The sequence below is a fragment of the Myxine glutinosa genome, unplaced genomic scaffold, assembly GCF_964187855.1.
Source record: "Myxine glutinosa unplaced genomic scaffold, kmMyxGlut1.1 SCAFFOLD_2398, whole genome shotgun sequence".
Lineage (NCBI taxonomy): Eukaryota > Metazoa > Chordata > Myxini > Myxiniformes > Myxinidae > Myxine > Myxine glutinosa.
The window spans coordinates 22,675-43,753 of NW_027618492.1; the positions used below are offsets into that span (position 1 = coordinate 22,675).

The 21,079-nt window shown below is 46.1% G+C and overlaps 1 protein-coding gene across 2 annotated transcripts; it reads right to left on the minus strand.

Annotated features, from left to right (window-relative positions):
- Positions 1 to 1,370: 1,370 nt before the first annotated feature.
- Positions 1,371 to 3,240, minus strand: LOC144889301 (uncharacterized). Of its 2 annotated transcripts, none has more exons than XM_078769410.1 (2): positions 2,829 to 3,240; positions 1,371 to 2,586 (listed from the first exon to the last, which is right to left on the minus strand). In XM_078769410.1, the coding sequence occupies exons 1-2, from the start codon at positions 3,180 to 3,182 to the stop codon at positions 1,645 to 1,647; spliced, it is 1,296 nt and encodes a 431-aa protein (XP_078625536.1). In that variant the 5' UTR covers positions 3,183 to 3,240; the 3' UTR covers positions 1,371 to 1,644. The 2 variants fall into 2 exon arrangements, with proteins under 2 accessions (XP_078625536.1, XP_078625535.1); XM_078769409.1 differs by having other exon boundaries at positions 1,371 to 2,604.
- Between the last annotated feature and the right edge of the window lie 17,839 nt (positions 3,241 to 21,079).

Below are 21,079 nucleotides of genomic sequence, written 5' to 3' on the forward strand. Positions count from 1 at the left end.
CTATCGCAAAAAGCAAACCTGAGACTGGGCAACCCTGCCGTACCCCCCTCTGAACCTTTATGGGGGGAACCAGTTCATTGTTCACCTTAATTACACTGGAGATGTCAGTGTACAATAGGGTTATAAAGGCCTTGAAAATTACCCCAAACCCGCATGCTTCAAGAACATGGCACAAGAAAACATGGTCAATGCTGTCAAAGGCTTTTTCAAAGTCTAGAAAAAATATTCCAAAATCATTTTGGTCATGGCGAGCATACATTAAATCCCGCACGAAAAAAATCTTGTCGTAAATCGAACGGCTGGGGATGCAGAACGTCTGATCAGGTAAAACCAGATCACCAATGACTTTTTTCAAACGATTTGCCATTGCTTTCGAAAACAATTTATAGTCAGTGCACATTATTGAAACCGGTCTCCAATTCTCCATCCGCCGGAGATCTCCTGACTTTGGGAGAAGACTCACCACTGCTCTCCTTAGACTTAGTGGCATTACACCTTTTCGCAAGGATTCTTGGAATACAATCAATAGTTCCGGGCCCAAAATGTCCCAAAATTCCATGTAAAACTCAGCTGGCAGGCCATCAATTCCCGGAGCCTTTCCAGATTCCATTTCAACCAGGGCATGCTGTAACTCATCAAGGCTTAAAGGCACATCCAGCTCCAGGCGTTGAGTCTCATTTAGGGTTGGGAGATGGGAGGTAAGACATTTTATTTTATCCTCATATATATCTTTTTTTGCAAATAGTTCAGAATAGTACTTTCTAATAGTGATTTTTACCCCATCAGAATTTGTAATTTCATTCCCACTGGGGTCCTTAACTGATAAAATAAGCTGAGGAGGCTTCGTTTCAGCTTCTAAGTGAAAGAAGGCTTTGCTAGGACTATCTGATATAGTCTAGATGGACATAGGGGTCCACGCGTCCCCCCGGTTTTTTTTATGCCACTTGATTTTTCTTAATCCTCAAAGTGTCTACTTTCAGAATCTGCCAGGTATCAAGCTGAAATAATGTCCAAAAGGCTTAATTTTTAACCCTTTATTGCAACTAACTGGAAACCAAAAAAAAATAATTGATGTAGAAAGAGGCATAACTTTTGAAGTAAACAACATACAGAGACAAATTAATACACTTTTCCATACAATTCTGACCCCAGGAATTCAATGGGATGGTTATTTTAGACATTTGACAACATTTTGACTCTATTTCTGGACAAAAACAGCAAACAAATGCCAAAAATGTGTGTATAAACAACTATCTTTTCATTTTTTCAAGCGCATAGGGTGAATTTTTGTTCACCACCAGTTTTTTCTTAACCATTTAAGTGTCTATTTGAAGATTATATTGGGTACCAAGCTGAAATGTCCAAAAGGCTTCATTTTTAACCCTTTATTGCACCAAACTCAAACCTGAAAAATCATAGTATTATATAAAGTTGCATAACTTTTGATGTAAACAACTTGCAGAGACAAATGAACACATTTTCCATACAATTCTGACCCAAGGAATTCTTTATTACTAATTATGTATTGACATTCGACAACATTTTGACTCTTTATTGTAAAAAACAGCAAAAATACAGCCATGAATGTTAATAAGACAACTATAGGCCTATGTTTTCATGTCACTACCAACTAGCTGACCTAAACTACTCATTGTCCTCATCATCACTGAAGAAATCTTCTAATTCGATTTCTTCCAACTCCAGCTCTTCATCCTCATGCTCGTACTCTCCATCCTCTTCACCCACATACAAGTTATTGTTGGCGTAATCAGCCACCTTGTCAAGAGCTGCCTGCTCTTCTGGCTCTGCTCTCTGAGCCAGTACTTCAACAAGAGAAGGAGGGAGGATGGGTCCAATTGTCCAAATGGGTTCCAACACCTCCTCTTCTCCTGTCTTCTCCCAGCCCATGCCTGGATCACATGGTTTTGGGCTCTCGATTATTGCCTCGTCTGCTCTCTTATAGAAGGCTACTCTGTAGTTGGCTTGCTGCACATGTGGAATGAGACAGACCTTGGGGGGAGGCAGGCGTTCCAGGTCCACTTTTGACTTTGAGTCCAGGACTTTGTCAGCACCGACCATTATTTTAAGCATCTTCACTCGTACTGCGTCAATTGATGTCATCCGTGCTTGGCCATACATGATGCACGTGAAGCTCTCCATCTCCTGTTGTAGCTCATCTGTGACCAGCCAGTCTGCACCAAGCTGCCTGAAAGCGTTGTGGAGTTTGGGATTCTTCTGCAGCTTCTTCAGGGGATTCACCTTGCCTTTGCCTTTAAAAGCGCTGGTACAGTCCTCCCCAGTAAATACATAGAATCCCAGCAGGGTGCTACAGTAGTCAGGGCCCAGTGATTCAGACAGTTCCGTCACATTTATGAGTGTGCGATGTTTGCCAGAGCCGTGGTCAAGGTAGATGGAGAGGTTGATCCTGCTGGTATGGTAGAGGAGGATCATCAGAATGTCTGTGTCAGGTGTCCTCACCACACAGGACTTGTACCCCCATTTGACAGCCTGGTGGAGGTACAGGACAATACGGCTGTCTGTCTCCTCCTGGTTGGACCGCAGTTCGTAGATCTCAGAAGTCTGCACCTGTAACAAATAAAGAAACTAAATACTACTACACAGTGTAACAAATAATACATATGACAAAAACTGCATGACTTAAAATGTTTAAGAGCCCAAATATGGTCTGCAATTGTACATGTGTGAAGTCGAGAATATTCACATTTCAAGAGCCATTTGGTCTATCTAGTATTGTAGAGTCTAAAGATGTATTTCAAAGCATTGTGTATAGGGTGACTGCTTAAGTCACGCATCTTCTGTCAACTTACTTTTCCATTTGTTGATGTTAAGTCATAGGATCTCCCGTCAACACACACCACTGCTTTCATGCTCTTCTCAATCCGGGATGCTGCCGCATTGCTCCCCCAGACCTTGAGAAGCAGGTCACATAGCTGCTTCTTGTTTAGCTCATTGCCAAGGAATGACTTAAAGTCATAGGGCCTGCGGGTGTTTGGACCATCAATTATGTACTTCTCAGTAGAGCCGCGCATGAGCCTCTCCTGGGCTTTGATGGAATCTGGCTGGTAGCAATCTGTGGAGAACACAAAATGGTGCTTGGCAACCATTTGGTCCAGGAGCTGCATGCAAATCTCTCCACAGGTTGGTGGGAGGTTGGACATCATGTGGAAGAGGGCATTTCCATCCTGTATTAAGAGGGCATCCTTGGGGTAAGGTACCTCTTCGTCCTTGTCCTGCAGCAGATGGTGAAGGATGGTGGCCTTGTTTGTTTTGGCAAAATAGCCATCCGGAGAGCCAAGGGCATGAGGAACAGGTGAGAGGGGATACCGCATGAGTTCCTCAAGGTTTATGGGCATCTCCATAATCTGCGATTTAACAAGCAGCTGAAAGGCGAGGTTGCTCTGCTCCTTGTATACAAAGAGCTGCAATGGAAAATAAAGAAATGAGGAAGGCATAAATACAACAGTTTAATTTTCTTTCTGAAGAATGTTTTTTTGTGTAATGAAATATGCAATTAGTATAAGTTGAATCAATATCCACCTTCCCCTGTGCGGATGTAAGTTTGACCCTCTTGCTGCAGTGATCCATCGTCTTGAGCTTAAGTTTCTTGAGGCGATCAAAGAACTCCTTCCTCTTGGAAACAAAGCGCTCTTGGATGAACTGCTCCTTGGCAGCCCTGCCTGCAGCCTCGGCCCACAGCACATCAGCCTCAACTTCTGGATCGATGGGAGCTCCAGATGCTAGGGGGTACAGTCGGTTTTTGTCTGGGATTCTCCAGGGGTTTGTGAAGCCCTTGATGACAGAGATGACGCTCTGCACGGCCTCTTCAGACTTTTTGATTTGGGCAGGCTCCAGCTCACGGTGCTTGCCTGCCTTCGGCATCTCAGGGTCGTCAATCATGCCACACATCTCAAGAGTAAGCTCATAGAGCTGAGCGTGGGCAGAGGTTGTGCGGCACCACTTCTGGTATGCGCCACAGTTGTTGAAGAGACCGAGTAGACCACCTGCAATGTAGAGAGGGAGAAGTTTGAATTTTATCATCACAACCAACATGAACCTGTAATTAAATATAGGTGATATATATATATATATAATATAGTTATTGTCTCCACACACTGACATACCTGAAGACTTAGCAAACCTCATGAATGTCTCCTCCATGGTCTTGTCCACTGCTGCGAGAGCCCCTGGGATCAGTGATCTTGCAACAGCTATGGCTCCAAGCTTGATGTAATCAAGAGCAACAGGATGGGAGAGGTCTATGTTTGTGAGAAAGGCCTCAAACCAGGTCAGGTACCTGTAGGAAATGAATAATAATTAAAGTTAATACTACAAGTAAGCTCCACTTACACATTTTTATATATCGAGTATTTAAGGGAATGAGTGTATAGATTACCTGGCATAGTTGTGGCCATCATACGCAAAGAAGAGATCTGCCATGGCACCGTTGCAGTGATGGAAGAGCTCGAAATCGTTGGTTTTCACAGCAAAATCCATCATGAAGACCAGCCTTGCATGATCCATCACAGAGAGCCAGAACATGCCCGTTTTGCCCAGGTGGCCCCTGCGTACCTTGTCTTGGTATCGGAGGAACTGATCAATCAGCTTGAGCAGTGCGGGATCGTTCAGAGTGGAGTCAAGGCTCTCAGAAGTGCAGCAGTGGATGAGGTTGATGAGGGTCTCGTTTGGGATGTCTGGTTTCTCCTCCTCCAGGAAAACATTGAACAGCAACCGTTCAAGTGCCTCTGTGACCACCTTCAGACTGAAGAGAGCCTTGGCATATGACTTCCCGCTCAGGATGCTTTTCAGGCAACCACTGGTTGCGAGGCCAGCTTCTATGAGGATCTCAGCGTAGCCAGCTCCAAGACACTTGCACCCAGTGAGCCTGCCCATGTAATTCATGGCCGTGTGAAACTTGCCAATGAGGATCACATGCTTACTGAATTCCTCCCCATACTTCCATACTATAGGACAGGCCTTCATGACCACTCCCAGGTCAAACGTGTTGATAGTGTATGGCTGTCCAACCTCCTCCGTTGCTGCCTCGGACCTCTTGAGTAGCTCATACACCACTGTGTTGTCTGTAATGGGCTGGTTGATGGGGGTGTAAAAGTCAATTGTAGATTTCCTAGGAGGCACTTTCCCTGTGCTTGAAATAAAACCACCAAATCCAGGAACCTGCTGCTTGCCCTGGCTGCTTAACCATCTGCAGAGGAGATGGGCGTTGTACTGCAACATTGAGGCATCATATGACTCTTGGTTTTCAGCAGGAGGGGTAAAGTTGGCCTGCATGGGGAATTTGGGGCCAACTCTTTTGAATGCCAGCTCTGGCAGCGTCTCGGGAGGCGTGATCTTAAGGCTTCTCATCTTGGATGACCTGTCATAGAGAGGAAGGGTCCTGTTCTTGGTGCTCACATGGCTCTCTTTCACCTCTTGAATCATGATTCCCCTGGCGCTGTTTACAACATTTGAGCCATGAACGTTGGTGGTGATTCTGTTCAGGTTGTCCCACTCGCTGTGAAAAACAGTGTTTCCCTTGCCGGTGATGATTTGAGAGGTCAGGTGGGTGGAAATCTCATCAAAAGCCTTGGCCATTGCTGTCTCAAGTTCCATACTGAAGTCATATGTCTCTGAGTGTCCTAGTCGTGAAAGGATGGTTGTGAGCTGCAAAGATAGAAAATTGCTTTATATCAATATCAAATACCTGTATCAAACACAGTAAAGCAATGACAATGTAGGACCTCATAAGCAGTAAATTAGCTGATTACTCACCTGTTTGCTTCGATAGAGGTGACGAAGTGTGGCACATAGGAGGATGTGCTTTGGAAGTTTCCACTTGCTGTTAGTTGCTGCTCGACACACATCTTGTGTAATCGAATAGACCAGCCTCTGTGTCCTTTCACACTTTTCTCCATCAAGTATCCCGGTCACCACTGAGCTCAGAAATTGTACAAGATGCTCTGGAAGCAGCTCATCCATTTTCACAGCATCCAGCTCCTGTGCTGTTGGGGGCCATGGTAGCTCCTTTGACTCTTTGAATGCCTTTATAATGTGAGAATGAAGGGTGAGTGCTGCTTCTTGTAGTTGGTCAGCTCTTCCAAGTTTGTACGCACATCCAACTGCTTCATCTACAGTAATGCTAGAGCTGTATATGAGGCTCAACTCAATACAACCACGGTGGGGCACCTTGGAGAATGTGAGTTCACGAGATATGTCTTTGTCTCCTTGTAACCGTCTTGCCAATTTCTCACTGCGGTATTCAGGATTAGGAAAACCTTCACTTTCCAGTGTCTTCATGTACAAGTTGCGCAGGGATCTTAGCAGGACGACTTCTTTGCTTCTTTGCGTTCAATCACATTCCTAAGAATGTAATCCTTTACTACACAATAGGACTTGTCATGTGCTGCTATATTTCGGGCCTGCAGGCTGTCAATGTTGTCTGCTGCCTTTTCTGCCCTCTTCCTTCCACGCTCATGGTTTTTGTACTCACTATTGAAGTTGTTTCTAGACAACTCTTGTATGGTGCTGTTCTCTATTGCGTTCTCATCTTGTGTAATACTGCGCATTGTTATTTGCATATTCTGTATCTATTATCTTATTCTAATATCTACCATCGCTTTCTTTGTCTTGCAGATTGATTGTTCATCGTTGTTGCTAATAAATCTGCATTCAATTGATACATCCTTGTTTATGAACAATCAACTCATCTGAAGATGCCTGCTGCAGTCTGCCCCTTCCCGAGCTGTGTCTACGTTACTGACAGCACTGACAATGCCGTTGCTGCTATCCAGCTCTCCATCCACGCCATGACTCACACGTCCATTGCACCAGCCAAACCGGACAAAGTCAGCCGTCCTCGTATCCAAACCGGCGGTACCAGCGAAGATTGGCAATATTTCACCAGAAGATGGGATGGTTACAAGGCAGCGACCCAGATAATCGGCAATGATGTTCGCGTTCAACTCCTTGAATGTTGTGATGATAACCTACGACGTGACCTCCACCGCAGCAACCCACGCATTGAAATCAAGGACGAGGCAGCTATACTACAAGCCATTCGGTCCCTTGCTGTCCGAGAGGAGAATACCATGGTGTCTCGCGTAAACCTCCACAACATGCGACAGGACCGAGAAGAACCAATTCGTACCTACGCAGCCCGTCTGGCTGGTCAAGCTGAGATCTGCAAGTTTTCTGTTGTATGCTCATGCAATCCCCCTACTGATGTCAACTACACCAAGGACATGGTTCGCGACGTCCTATGTCGGGGACTCGCCGATCAAGATATACAACAGGACATTCTCGGCGATCAAAATCAGAACATGAGCTTGGAGGAAGTTCTCATTTTCGTCGAGGCCAAGGAAGCAGGGAAACGTTCCCAGAATGCCTTGCTCGATAGTGAAGGCGCTCATGGCGCAAGCCAATACAAAAACTGGAAGAACAAAAGAGCCCTGATCACTACCGACAAGCAGGCGGCCATTTGTAGTTATTGCGGCAAAACTGGTCATGGCAAACAGCCGAACATCGACCAAAGGCGTCAATTCTGCAATGCCTATGGGAAAACATGCAGTAAATGCGCCACTCGCGGCCATTTTGCACATGTCTGCCGGGGAGGCACGAAAAAGGCGGACAACAAACCTACGGACAAATCAATGGATGCTCATGATGTGGAAGAAAGCAGCCAGGTCCACGATCTCCTCTGCTCTGTCACGGAACGAGAAACGGCCATTTGGAAGCCGCAAATTAAAAGGGCCATGGCCACCTTGTCAACTCCACTACACCTCGACCACCATATATTTGACCACCTCTCTGGCTGGACCAAGAAGAAGTCTCAACCACAGCCGTACATAAAACTCATAGCACGGATCGATAAGGAATCTTATGACCATTTCGGCCAGCCACTGTCATCCCGACCAAAATCGGCCAGGCTCCAGGCCATGGCCGACACTGGCTGTCAAAGCTGCCTCACAGGACTTAATATTTTCCACAAACTCGGGCTGCGTAATGAAGACCTGTTACCTGTCAACCTGAAGATGAATGCTGTTAACAGTGGAAGGGTCCGGATTATCGGCGCCATGCTCCTACACCTGTCTGGTCGCACAGCCAATGGCGACATTATTGAAACCCGACAAATCTGCTACATCTCACCTGACACACGGAACATGTATCTCAGTCGTGAAGCATGCGTCGATCTAGGCCTCGTGTCTAGTAGCTTCCCAACCATTGGCGAATCCAACACAGTTGGTGCTGCAGTGGCAGCAGTTATCGATGCAAATTGTAACTGCCCGGAAAGATCGCTTCCCCCTACACTGCCTACATCTATCCCATTTCCGGCCACTGACGAGAACCGAGAGAGGCTGGAGAAATGGCTACTGGAGTACTACAAAAGCAGCACATTCAATGTCTGCGAACACCAGCCACTACCCCACATGGAAGGTCCGCCTCTCACACTGATGGTTGACCCCGAGGCAACACCAAAAGCGGTGCACACCCCAGTGCCTGTCCCCTTACACTGGCAGGCAGAAGTCAAGGCTGGTATCGATCGCGACATCAGGTTAGGGGTTCTGGAACCGGTGCCAATTGGTGAACCAGTGACATGGTGCAGCAGAATGGTCGTCTGTCCAAAGAAGGATGGGACCCCACGGAGGACAGTTGATCTGCAACCACTGAATGCGCACTGCACACGTGAGACCCACCACACCCAGTCACCCTTCCATCAAGCAATGGCGGTGCCACATAACACCAAAAAGACGGTAACAGACGCCTGGAATGGCTATCACAGCGTTCCAATCAGAGAATGTGACCGCCATCTGACAACGTTCATCACACCATGGGGCCGATACCGTTACTGCACCACTCCCCAAGGTTACATCGCTTCAGGTGATGGATACTCCAGACGATTTGACGAAATTGTATCGGACTTCAAAAACAAGTCCAAATGTATTGATGATACCATCATGTGGAGCGACACATTGGAAGAGAGCTTTTTTCAGGCATGCAACTGGCTCGACCTGTGCGGCCGTAATGGGATTACGCAAAATCCGACGAAATTCCATTTTGGTCAGGACACGGTCGAATTCGCTGGATTCGAGATCACCATGGACAGTGTACGACCATGCCAAAGGTATCTCCAAGCGATACAGGACTTCCCCACACCAAAAACAATTACTGACATTCGCTCCTGGTTTGGGCTAGTCAATCAGGTAACATACTGCTTCAGCATGACCGAGAGGATGCGACCTTTTCGGGACCTCCTAAAACCATGCACCCCCTTCTACTGGGATGCAACACTACAATCCCTATTCGAAGAATCAAAACGACTCATCATATCTGAAGTCGCAAATGGGGTCCGGATCTTTGACAAGGAACGGACAACATGTCTCGCAACTGACTGGTCGAAGGATGGGATTGGCTTCTGGCTCCTCCAAAAACACTGCAGATGCCCTGGTGAAACCCCACAGTGCTGCCCCGATGGCTGGAAAATCACCCTTGCTGGAGGCCGCTTCACCCATGCAGCGGAGTCGCGCTATGCTCCGATAGAGGGTGAAGCTCTAGCAGTGGCCGACAGCCTGGAAAAAGTAAAGTATTTTGTGTTGGGATGCAAGAACCTGATTATTGCCGTCGATCACAAGCCCTTAATCAAGCTTCTTGGTGACAGACGATTAGAGGACATCCATAACACGCGGCTTGCCAACTTGAAAGAAAGGACCCTAGCATATCGTTTCCGAATTATCCACATCCCGGGAAAACGACACTGCGTACCAGATGCGATTTCACGACATCCGTCGGGTGCCAGACCATCGGAACGACTGCCACTGGTGGATGACATTTCCTCCATTATGGATGTGGCCACATCGACTACACTAAGACAGCACACCTTGACTGGGCTGTGGACCACAGATGACGACACTGGCATGGAAATGGCTATTTCTATGGCAGCCATCAAGACACTCGATTCTGTGCGGTCCGTCACTTGGGACGATGTTCGGGACGAAACAGCAAGTGACACTCAGATGCTGCAGTTACTCAATTCTATTGAGCAGGGTCTACCTGCCAGTCGGGACGATTTCCCTGTGTCCATTTTGGAATACTTTCCCTTCCGTGAACACCTCTACACTATTGATGGCATAGTGGTCTACAAGGGGAGGATTATCATCCCACCGAAGCTACGGAAGCTTGTCCTTGAGAATCTTCATGCTGCTCACCAAGGAGTCACGGCTATGACCACCCGGGCCAGCAGCTCGATCTTTTGGCCTGGAATCACTCCCCAGATTCATGAGATGCGCGATCGCTGCTCACACTGCAATCGGATGGCCCCATCGCAACCAAGCGCTCCACCTACAGCCTCAGCTGAACCTGCCTACCCTTTCCAGTACGTTTGTTCAGATTACTTTCATCACAAGGGTCGGAGTTATTTGGTCACCGTTGATCGTTACTCTAATTGGCCAATCATTCAGCTAACAACTGGCGGGGCACAAGGCCTAGTGAAATGTCTGCGGTCGAACTTCGCCACTTATGGTATCCCCGACGAATTGGCATCTGACTGTGGGCCAGAATTCACGGCACATGACACCCAAGACTTCTTGCGTCGGTGGGGCGTTAACCATCGGTTGTCATCCACTGCCTTCCCACACAGCAACTGTCGTGCCGAGATCGCAGTCAAAACATCGAAAAGATTGATCACCGATAACACTGGTTCCAATGGTGAACTAGACACTGATCGGTTCCAACGTGCAATACTCCAGTACCGGAATGCACCGGATCAGGACACTAGGTTGTCTCCAGCCATGATCATCTTCAAGAGGCCAGTCAAGGACTTCATACCCATCATCCCAGGCAGATACTTGCCATCGGACACCTGGCGGGAAACACGCAACAATCGTGAGGAAGCTTTGCGCATTCGGCATGCCAGGGAGATCGAAAGACTCTCTGAACACACGACAAAACTACCTCCACTGGCCGTCGGGGACCATGTCCGGATCCAGAACCAGACCGGCCTGGAACCACGAAAATGGGACCGGACCGGAACCGTGATTGAGGTAAAACAATTCGATCAATACGTTGTCAAGGTGGATGGCTCCGGAAGAATCACTCTCCGGAATCGTAAGTTCCTGCGACGTTTTACGCCTTTCAGCATGACAACTCCCACTACGACTGGCAAAAGTGGCATGCTGCCAACCGTTATGCCAAGTGTTATGCCAATCGTACCGAAATACTTAATGTCTGGTACCCAACCCATCGCCGCTCCAAGAGTCTGTCTCAATCCTGTTACCACTCCCCAGAAGGGTGAACCCCAACATGTCATTGCGCCGGGCTTACCTTCACAGACACTCCGCTCCACCACCGCGATGACACCACCCGCGAGAGTCGCTGACCAACCACATGTGCAGACCACCGCCACACCTCCACGGTCACTGCCTATTTCTGCCCCCTTGACGGTTCGGGTGATGATGGACCAGCTGGAGGGGACTCCGGCGTCGGACAGGGCGATAGTGAACCACCCACCGGAGACTCCCACAATGGACCAGGAAATTACGAACTGCCCTCAGAGGACTCCAACGATTGATCGGGTGGTGACGGGCCGCCCGAAGCGAATTATCAAACCACCAGCCCGATTCAATTCAGTAGAATATCAATTATAAACTCATGTGATCCTTTTTCTCGGTCTCCAGTTTCGTTCTATTCTGTGTCACAATTGAACGTTTTTGGGAAAGGGAGATAGACAACTCTTGTATGGTGCTGTTCTCTATTGCGTTCTCATCTTGTGTAATACTGCGCATTGTTATTTGCATATTCTGTATCTATTATCTTATTCTAATATCTACCATCGCTTTCTTTGTCTTGCAGATTGATTGTTCATCGTTGTTGCTAATAAATCTGCATTCAATTGATACATCCTTGTTTAGTTTCTGCAATATGGATGATACTTAGCTTCCAATGCAAAGAGGTCCTTGCCCTGCACCTTGCGATAAAGAGCCTCTTTCTTCAATTCCTGTGCCCTAGGTTCGATAACTTTCCAGGCTGGTTCCTTGTGTTTCCAACTCTGAAACGTTGTAAGCACTTCAGTCTTGCCCTTGAACTTGGTTAGTGCTTTGTCACAGAAAATACACTGATTTGGAAACAAGAAGGAACACCGAGCTTCTTCAGATTGACTTGACAGAGATTTGAGATGGCGCAGGGAGTCCTTTATCGATGATGATGATGATTCACCAGATAAAGAAGCCGTTGACACTTGTAAACGATCTAATTTCCCTGAGAAGCTTTTGTAGCAGTTTTGATGTTAGCCAGTTTTATCCAAAGGCAAGCCCTCTAATGTCAATGGTATTTGGTCACAAATATTCTTCATGCGGTATGGTGAAGTGGCTGCTTCACAGAGTCTCATATCACGAATTCTTTGTAGATATAATAGCTTCTCGCTTTGCCCCCCATTGCATGCGTTGAACGCAGTAAAATTACCATAGACAGAAAGACTTGATACATGTAAAATACATGTTTGGGATCGAATTCTCTTTGGAGGCACTTCAGCTGTGATACAATGTTTCCTTTTCCCCATGGTCGGTATGTATGAAGTCATCAGCCTGAAAATAAAGTAAAACATTAGCTAGCTACCAACTTATCTAGCTAGCTACCAACACTAGCTAGTCAAGAATACAGTCAGATTTGATTTCTGTAGGCCTATGATAATAATAATAACTGTTGAAAAATTACTTGTAGGCTTGTACATGACTATAAGGTATATCTTAATAATAGTTTCAAATACTTACTAAGAAAATCCTTGAGATTGTTCCAAAAGAGAGAGCAGTGGGAGAGGGAGACTGCCATCTGCAGGTATCAACCAACGGCAACCAACTGTCAACCAACTGCCAACCAACTGCCAACAGCATAATATAACTGCTACATATAACTGTTAAAAATAAACCCCATGGGACATTATTTCAGCTTGGTACCCAATATAATCTTCAAATAGACACTTAAATGATTAAGAAAAAACTGGTGGTGAACAAAAATTCACCCTATGCGCTTGAAAAAATGAAAAGATAGTTGGTTATACACACATTTTTGGCATTTTTTTGCTGTTTTTGTCCAGAAATAGAGTCAAAATGTTGTCAAATGTCTAAAATAACCATCCCATTGAATTCCTGGGGTCAGAATTGTATGGAAAAGTGTATTAATTTGTCTCTGTATGTTGTTTACTTCAAAGGTTATGCCTCTTTCTACATCAATTATTTTTTTTCGGTTTCGGGTTAGTTGCAATAAAGGGTTAAAAATTAAGCCTTTTGGACATTATTTCAGCTTGATACCTGGCAGATTCTGAAAGTAGACACTTTGAGGATTAAGAAAAATCAGGTGGCATAAAAAAAACCGGGGGGGGGGCGTGGACCCCTATGTCCATCTAGACTAATACTTTAATGCTTTTTACTCTCAGTCTAACTAATAGTCCTGCAGCCTTCTCCTGTAATAGTTCCCGGAGTTGGGTCCTTTTTCAAGGAGCAATTTATAATTTGTCTCATTTTCTTGCTCTGCCATTTTGTTTTGCAGTTTTAGAATTTCGGTTTCCAACCGAGCCAATCTGATTTGACTTTCATGAGTGATGTGGGAATTAAACTGTTGACAAAACAGTCGTATATGAGTTTTCATATTATCCCACCAAAGGTTAGTGGAAGCAAAGAGGGGCTTTTTTCCAACTATAGCTATCCATAGGATGCGAAAGGCTTCCTTAAACAGGGTATCATCCAAAAGACTTGTATTGAATTTCCAATAGGCGCTCCTCCGTTTGAATTGAGGGAAAGATAGGCCCATCGTGACCATGTGGTGGTCAGAGAAGATGGAAGGGGTAATAGTTGAGGAGGTTACAATATTCCTTAATCGTGGGGTGATGTACCAGCGGTCAAGCCTCGCTAAGGATACTTGCCCATTGGAGCATCGACACCATGTAAACTGCCGGTCATTTGGGTGCATCAATCGCCATACATCCAAAAAAGCCCCACCTGAAAGAAACTGGGAGAGGTCACCATGGGACTCGGGATGTGGTTCCGGTGAATTTCTGTCTATTTTGGGCTCTAGCGTACAATTGAAATCTCCCCCCATGCATATGCACTGATTGGGTCAAACAAATTTAAATGGTTTATCACTTCAGTAAAGAAGACTTTACGGTCAGTACTCTCACTTGGTGCATATACATTAAAAATAATAAGCTTCAGGCTATTGATCACCAATTCTAGGGAGGCAAAACGTCCCCGAATCACCTCCTGGAACAGGCAAGATTCAGGTACAAGCCCTGGTTTTAACAAAAACCCAACTCCAGCAGATACAGATGACATATTACCGAAGAAACATTTACCTTTGAACATGCTGCACCAGTCATGTTCAACCTTCTCAATAATATGAGTTTCTTGCAGTAATATTACATCAACTTGTTTCCGTTTGAATAAACTATTCACTTGGATCTGGCGGACGTGACTAGCCCCACCACCATTTATATTGAGTGTTGCAAGATAAAGCGTTTTCATCACTCATGAGTAAATTTTGTCTGACGCTGTGAGTACTCATTCTTTGCCTTTGTTATGATTTTCTTTAGTCGATGAAACTGCGATTTTGTTAGGTTTAGTTCCTCAGATTTTTTTATGACTAGTTTTGCAGCCTGAATAAAGGGAGCCAAATCAGGTAAATGATCCCCAATGATGACATTTCGCTGTCTATACGTTTCATTGAGGAATGAGAGAACAATATGGGGAGGGATTGGGGGTTGATCTGCCATTAATTGTGATAACGCTGTTACCTCCACCTCCTCTTCCGATTCTGATAAATCAGAAAGTGGTCCAATGGGGTCTGGGTCAATACCGTTTTCTTCTCCTGCTATGCAACCTAGCCTTCCCTTGTCTGGGGGTCCGCACAGTGTTGGGTTTGGGAAACATCAGCACATTGATTACTGATTTTCTCAATTGGCATGAAATCATTATTCCCACATTCCTGTGAATTTATGTTTCCACCCTTATCTGCTATGTTGGCAAATTTATTATGGATGTCAGCCTGTTCGGAGACATTCGTTTGGATCAATGATGCACCATTCATGGAATCGTGGCCTGATTTATTTTCATCATTAACGTCGTCTGTGTGAGTAATGGAAGCGCGTTGTTTTAGCGGCTGAATCCTGATACTCTCTTCTGGGTTTTCCTCTTTATTTATTTGGTCCACGCTTTGTAGAGAGAATCCAGGTGCCTCCTGAAGAGTTTTTCCACCAACAGCCTGCAAATCGAGCACGACCTTTTTACCTGCTCCAGATGAGTCATTTTATCATCCGGAGCCCTTCGTTTACTCGTCCCCAATTTACTATCAGTGTCCATTTCAACATTTTGCTGAGGAATAAATACGTTCGTGCTTGGAACACTGGATTCAGCCTCATTAGGAATTTTAAGCGGTGGAAATGCGTTAACCCCCCCCCCCCCCTCTGGGAATCTCAATTAGTGGAGAAACGTTAACCTCCCTCCCACTGGGAGTATTAATTAGTGGAGCAGCGTTAACCTCCCTCCCACTGGAAGTATTAATTCGCGGAGCAACCTCCTCCTTACAAACTATGGCGGTGTGACCCGTCTTGCCACACCTGACACACGAGGCTTTTTTAAAATGTCCATACGCTCCACACTGAAAGCATGTTAAGGTGGTGGACGATGCGTCTAGCTGGAAATTTGCCTCTTTAAAATTAATTTTGAAAGTGATGTTGAGGCCTGTGTCGTCCCCACGGTCTGGAAGGACCATATACACCTGTCTGCGGAAGCTCATTACGTGCTTTGCTTAACACGTTCATTCCGACACCCAAGAGGGATTGTTGAAATCCTCGATACCATTTTACCGTACTGTGATAGCACGGTCATTAACTTGTCATTTAGGATAAATGGTGGTACGTTGGAAATAACCACTCTCGTCGCGGGAGTTAATAGCGGCGACGCCATCATAAAGTGACCGCTTTCCGTGGTTATTCCCGCACTTACCACGTCATGGACGAGTTCCTCGTCCGAAACGAACACCACCACTTTCTGGTTCATACGCGAAGCTGCACGTATATTTTCATCCCCAACAATGCTCCCTACAGCGAGGATGATGTCCTCGACAGGGACTCCATCTGGAGGCATGCACACAAACGCATGCTTCCTGGTTAAGCCTTCAAAGTCATCGCGACGAGAGCGTGCATTCGCCATACCGGCGAAAATACCCCTCCCCCTCCCCCCGCTTGACCGAACCGGACAAGAGGGTATCAAACCTAAATAATCGAGCTAAGTTAAATAATAAACGTGCATTATAAGCACAAAAATGGCTTACAACGCGCCGTCAACGCCAGTAGGCCGCACCCAAAATGGGCCCGCTCTCAATCCTCTCTCTCTCGAAGACAAAGGTTTAGAACGGATGAAAACAAATGCCAAAGCACACAGGATTGAAAAGGAGAGGGAGGGGGGCAGGGGAGGGCAGGAGAGGGGGGAAAACTCGCGACGGACTCACCAAAACACAGAGCAGTTGCTCACAGCCGCCATGACGCTACACCCAACGCACCGACAGGTGGCGACAGAGAGAGAGAGAGAAAGGGGTGCGGGAGAGGGATGGTGGGGGGGGGGGGGAGAGAGAGAGGGGGTGGTGGAGAGAGAGGAGTGGGGGAGAGGGAGAGGGGTTGGGGAGAAAGAGAGGGGTGGTGGAGGGAAAGAAGGGTGGGGGAGAGATGGGGTAGGGCGAGAGAGGGAGAGAGATATGTGGGGGAGGGAGAGACAGTGGTGGAGGAGGAAGACAGAGTAGTGGAGGAGGGAGAGAGAGGGGGGGGGGGGATGTTGAGACAGAGAAGGGTGGAATGGCATGTTATGCTTAAAGATCGCACACAAACACCACACACACACACACCACACACACACCACACACCAAACACACCCCACACCACACCACACACACACACACACACACACACACACACACACACACACACACACACACACACACACACACACACACACACACACACACACTTTGAGACCTGGGATGACCTCAAAACTACCGCAAAAAAGAAAAACCGCGATGAAGCTGATTCTGAGGGCCTTTCTCTCTCTCTCATCACAGGCATCACAAGCACCACAAATCCGCCTCTTTCAATCCCCAACTTCTTTCCTGAAATTCCTAATAGTGTTCATTTGCTTTATACCATGTACCTCTCCCTCCTCCCCAGCCCTCCCCCTTCCCCAGATCCTCCGACGTCCTCGTTCTCTACTGTTGTTGTGCTTGTGTGCTTCTCTCTCCCTCTCCCTCTTGTCTCCCGTTCCCTTCATTGTATGTTTTACGTGTCTGTGCATGTTTTCATGTTCAATGTGTTAGCTCTTACATGAGCCCCAATTCTGTATGCAAAAAAACAACAAAAAAAACCCCTCCCCCATGCACTAATTGGTGTCATGCTGATCCTATGTAGCAAATCTGGATGAAATTGGGCTAGAACTGTTGGGAGAGTAGCACAGCAAACACCTGTCCATGAATTATAGTGAGGATTATTCTTGTTTAAGAACAACAACATATCCACATTTTTGGGTTTTATCCCGTTCCTTTTTGCTGATGTTAACTCCTCTGCTTTGTAAAATGCACGCTTAGCAGGAATGGAAGTTGTCGGAGTGTTCCGCCCTTTATGCATTTGGTCTGTACATTTTTGAGTGGAGCCACCTGCTGGCATATTCTGCCACTTGCACACATATTTTGTGCACCTTTGTGTGTTGGCGCGCCCAGCTGGCTATTTGTGTTAATGTAGCACCGTGGTTCTTAACCTGGGTTCAGCGGAACCCCAGGGGTTCAGTGAGCCAGTCTCAGGGGTTCGGCGGAGGTCCTCCGAAACGCATTGCAATTTTTTTTTTTGTTTTTTTTGTTTTGTATCAATTTTGAATCTATGTGTAATTACGCTTATTATTAATATTAATATTATTTTGCTATGTATGTTACGAATGAATGGAAATGTTATTTGTAATTGTATTCCCATCCCATTCATGGTTTCTCTGGTCTGTGTTTAAGATAAGTTGTTTCACACTGACTGTAGTAAGTTGAATCAATGAGCAACTTGCTAATTATTCTGTTGATGGTGCTTACTTGCTTACTTACTTACTGGATTTTGGACTTTGCAGGTGTTCGGAAATTCCAGTGAATAGCCTCGATTAGCTTGCCGTGTGCGTCATTGGTCACGCCTCACTTTGGAGTTACTGATTAATTGAAAAGTAAGGTGGAAATGTTTGTGGATATGCAGGGCGGGTTCAGAGTTATATTAAAGTCAAAAGTGGATGGTGATTATAAAATATGATTGAATTACTCAGAAAATTAGGTGGAGGTGATATAACTTCTTTGGTCGCCAATCAAAACTAACAATTCGCAGTTTTCTATGTAATATTATAATGGGATTTGAGGTGACATAGAGTTGAGTAGATAATAAATCCCGTCATCGTAACTATAAGTTATGTTTTCTTCGTTAAAATTTCTCAGTTTTCAGAGGGGTACTGATTATATTTAAGCATGTTCCTTTTTTAATTTTTGTCATATAATTATTTGCCCGAACTCAATTAAGATCAGTTTGTTCCTTTTTTTTTTCTTTTTTGCATTATGTCGAGCAAAAAAAGGAAGTGGTCGGAGGATTACGTGCGGTACGGGTTCACGTGTTTGATGGAACGGGATGGAAGTCAGAGTCCTCAATGCATGCTTTGCAATGTCAAGTTGAGCAACTCCAGCCTAGCACCGGCAAAACTACGGGAACACTTCAAAAAACTGCATGGCGAGGGGCAGTACAAAGATGCAACGCCGGATGAATTCAAATTGAAGAGAGTCCGATTCGACGCAAGTGCTACCTTGCCCACTCTCGGCTTCGTTCCAATTGACAAACCGATCCTCACCGTGTCATATGAAGTTGCATACCTGACCGCAAAGCAAGGCAAACCGCACACTGTTGGCGAGACACTCATCAAAAGGGCCGCGTTGAAGATGGCCAACATCATGCTGGGAAAAGCTGCTGAAAACAAGTTGTCTCTCGTTCCAATCTCAAATGACACCATCAGATGCAGAATCGACGACATGAGCGACGACATCCTCACCCAGGTAGTTGCAGATTTAGTCGCGAGACCGACGAAATTCAGCCTTCAACTCGACAAGACCACCGACGTTTCAAATTTGAGCCAGCTCATCTTATTTGTGCGTTATGTCAAAGGAGACGAGATCAAGGAAAACTTTCTGTTCTGCAAGCCTCTCACAACAACGACGAAGGCAGCTGACATGAAAAAGCTTGTGGACGTCTTCTTCAGAAGCAACGGCCTCTCGTGGAACATGGTGTCTGCAGTTTGCTCAGATGGAGCTCCAGCCATGCTGGGATGCAACTCCGGTTTTGGAGCGCTGGTGAAGGCCGATGCACCACACATCATCGTCACGCACTGCGTCCTGCACAGACACGCGCTGGCATCGAAATCCCTGCCTCCAAAACTGGCAATGCTCTGAAAATCGTCGTTGAAACTGTGAATTACGTGCAAAGCCATGCTCTGAATCATCGCATCTTCAAAGAGCTGTGCAATGAAATCGGCTCTGAATTCGAAGTCCTTCTCTACCACTCTAACGTTCGATGGTTATCATGAGGGAAGGTAGTGAGCCGTGTTTTTGCCTTGCGTTTAGAATTAGCCCTGTTTTTGCGAGAACACCAGCATTGCCATACAACACACTTCCAAGAGTCAGAGTTCATCCTCGCCTTGGCGTACTTGGCGGACATCTTCGACGCACTCAATCATCTCAATTGCCAGATGCAGGGAGGTGGAGTGAATGTCATCGAATCTGAAGAAAAGCTGAGCGCTTTCCGAAAGAAGTTACCATTGTGGAGGCGGCGAACAGAGAACGACAACTTCGCGACTTTTTCGCTACTGGACGAGTGCGTGAGCGGGATCGAAGATGAGTCTGAAGTTGGAGGCACTGTTGTACCGGGGGAGCTTAAGCAAGTGATTGTCACGCACTTGGATGAGCTGGGAAAGTCATTCGACGGCTACTTCCCCGACCAAGAGCAATACCCAGCATGGGTGCGGCAGCCGTTTACTTTTGACGTTGCAACGGCAGATGTCAACGACCAATACCTCGACGACCTCATCAAAACTTTAGCAGAGCCAGACTCAACAACAACTCTTCGGCACAACAACGCTGTCAACGTTTTGGTGTCGCCAAATGGAAGGGTATCCTCACATCGCTAAAATTGCCCTTGAGATCCTCGCGCCGTTCGTTACAACATATCTCTGCGAGCATGCGTTTTCGAAACTGGTGGACATTAAAACAACGAAAAGGAGCAGGCTTGCATGCGAAAATGATTTGAGGGTGGCCCTTGCCAAAACAAAACCACGCATTTCCCAAATCGCCTCCCAAAAAGAAGAACAGAAAACGCATTAAGATGCAATTCTTCTTAATTTTTTTGTCAAATTTGAGGGGTTCCGTGAGTGTTCGGTGGGTTTCGTTAGGGTTCGGCGCCTTTAAAAAGGTTAAGAACCACTAAATTGTAGCAAGAAGTAATGAAACAGGATGTGACCTAAGATGAGCGATGACGCTGAGCCCTTCATAACTTGTATCTGAGTCAATTCCTCACAATCCTCATTGTTGCGCCCTCAAAATCATTGGCCTGGAAGTACAAGGGGGTCATTTGGTAGGTCATATTATGTCATTTAGAATTTTGCATTTCTAGCTTCGAGGATATTTCCTGACTCCCATGCCATTCATGAATGGAGTTTGGCTGACTGTCAAATTACGTACAGTTGCGTGTAGGAAAGACATCACAAGGAGCACAAATGTATTGTCACGTTCATCCTGTAGTGAACACCGCAGGGTGACGGATGGCCAACCGAGCTTTAACTCCGAGGCATATACTCAACTGTGGCGGTAGTGACACGCACGGGGGTAGTGGAGGGTAGCGAGAGCTTACCTGTCCAGTCGGACGCGATGCTGGTTTTCCGAACCACAAACAAATAAATGGACAAGCAAAAGGAATTGAAAGTCAACAAATAATGGGTTTAATAAAAATAAATGCCAGGATATCAGAAATGAA

Excerpts from the sequence above, each read along its gene's own strand:
- LOC144889301 (XM_078769409.1), bottom strand. The coding sequence starts at position 3,182 with ATGATGTCCAACCTCCCACCAACCTGTGGAGAGATTTGCATGCAGCTC. Across the intron at positions 2,605-2,828 it reads TAACATCAACAAATGGAAAA|TTTCTTTATTTGTTACAGGT; the intron begins GTAAGTTGACAG and ends AGTAGTATTTAG.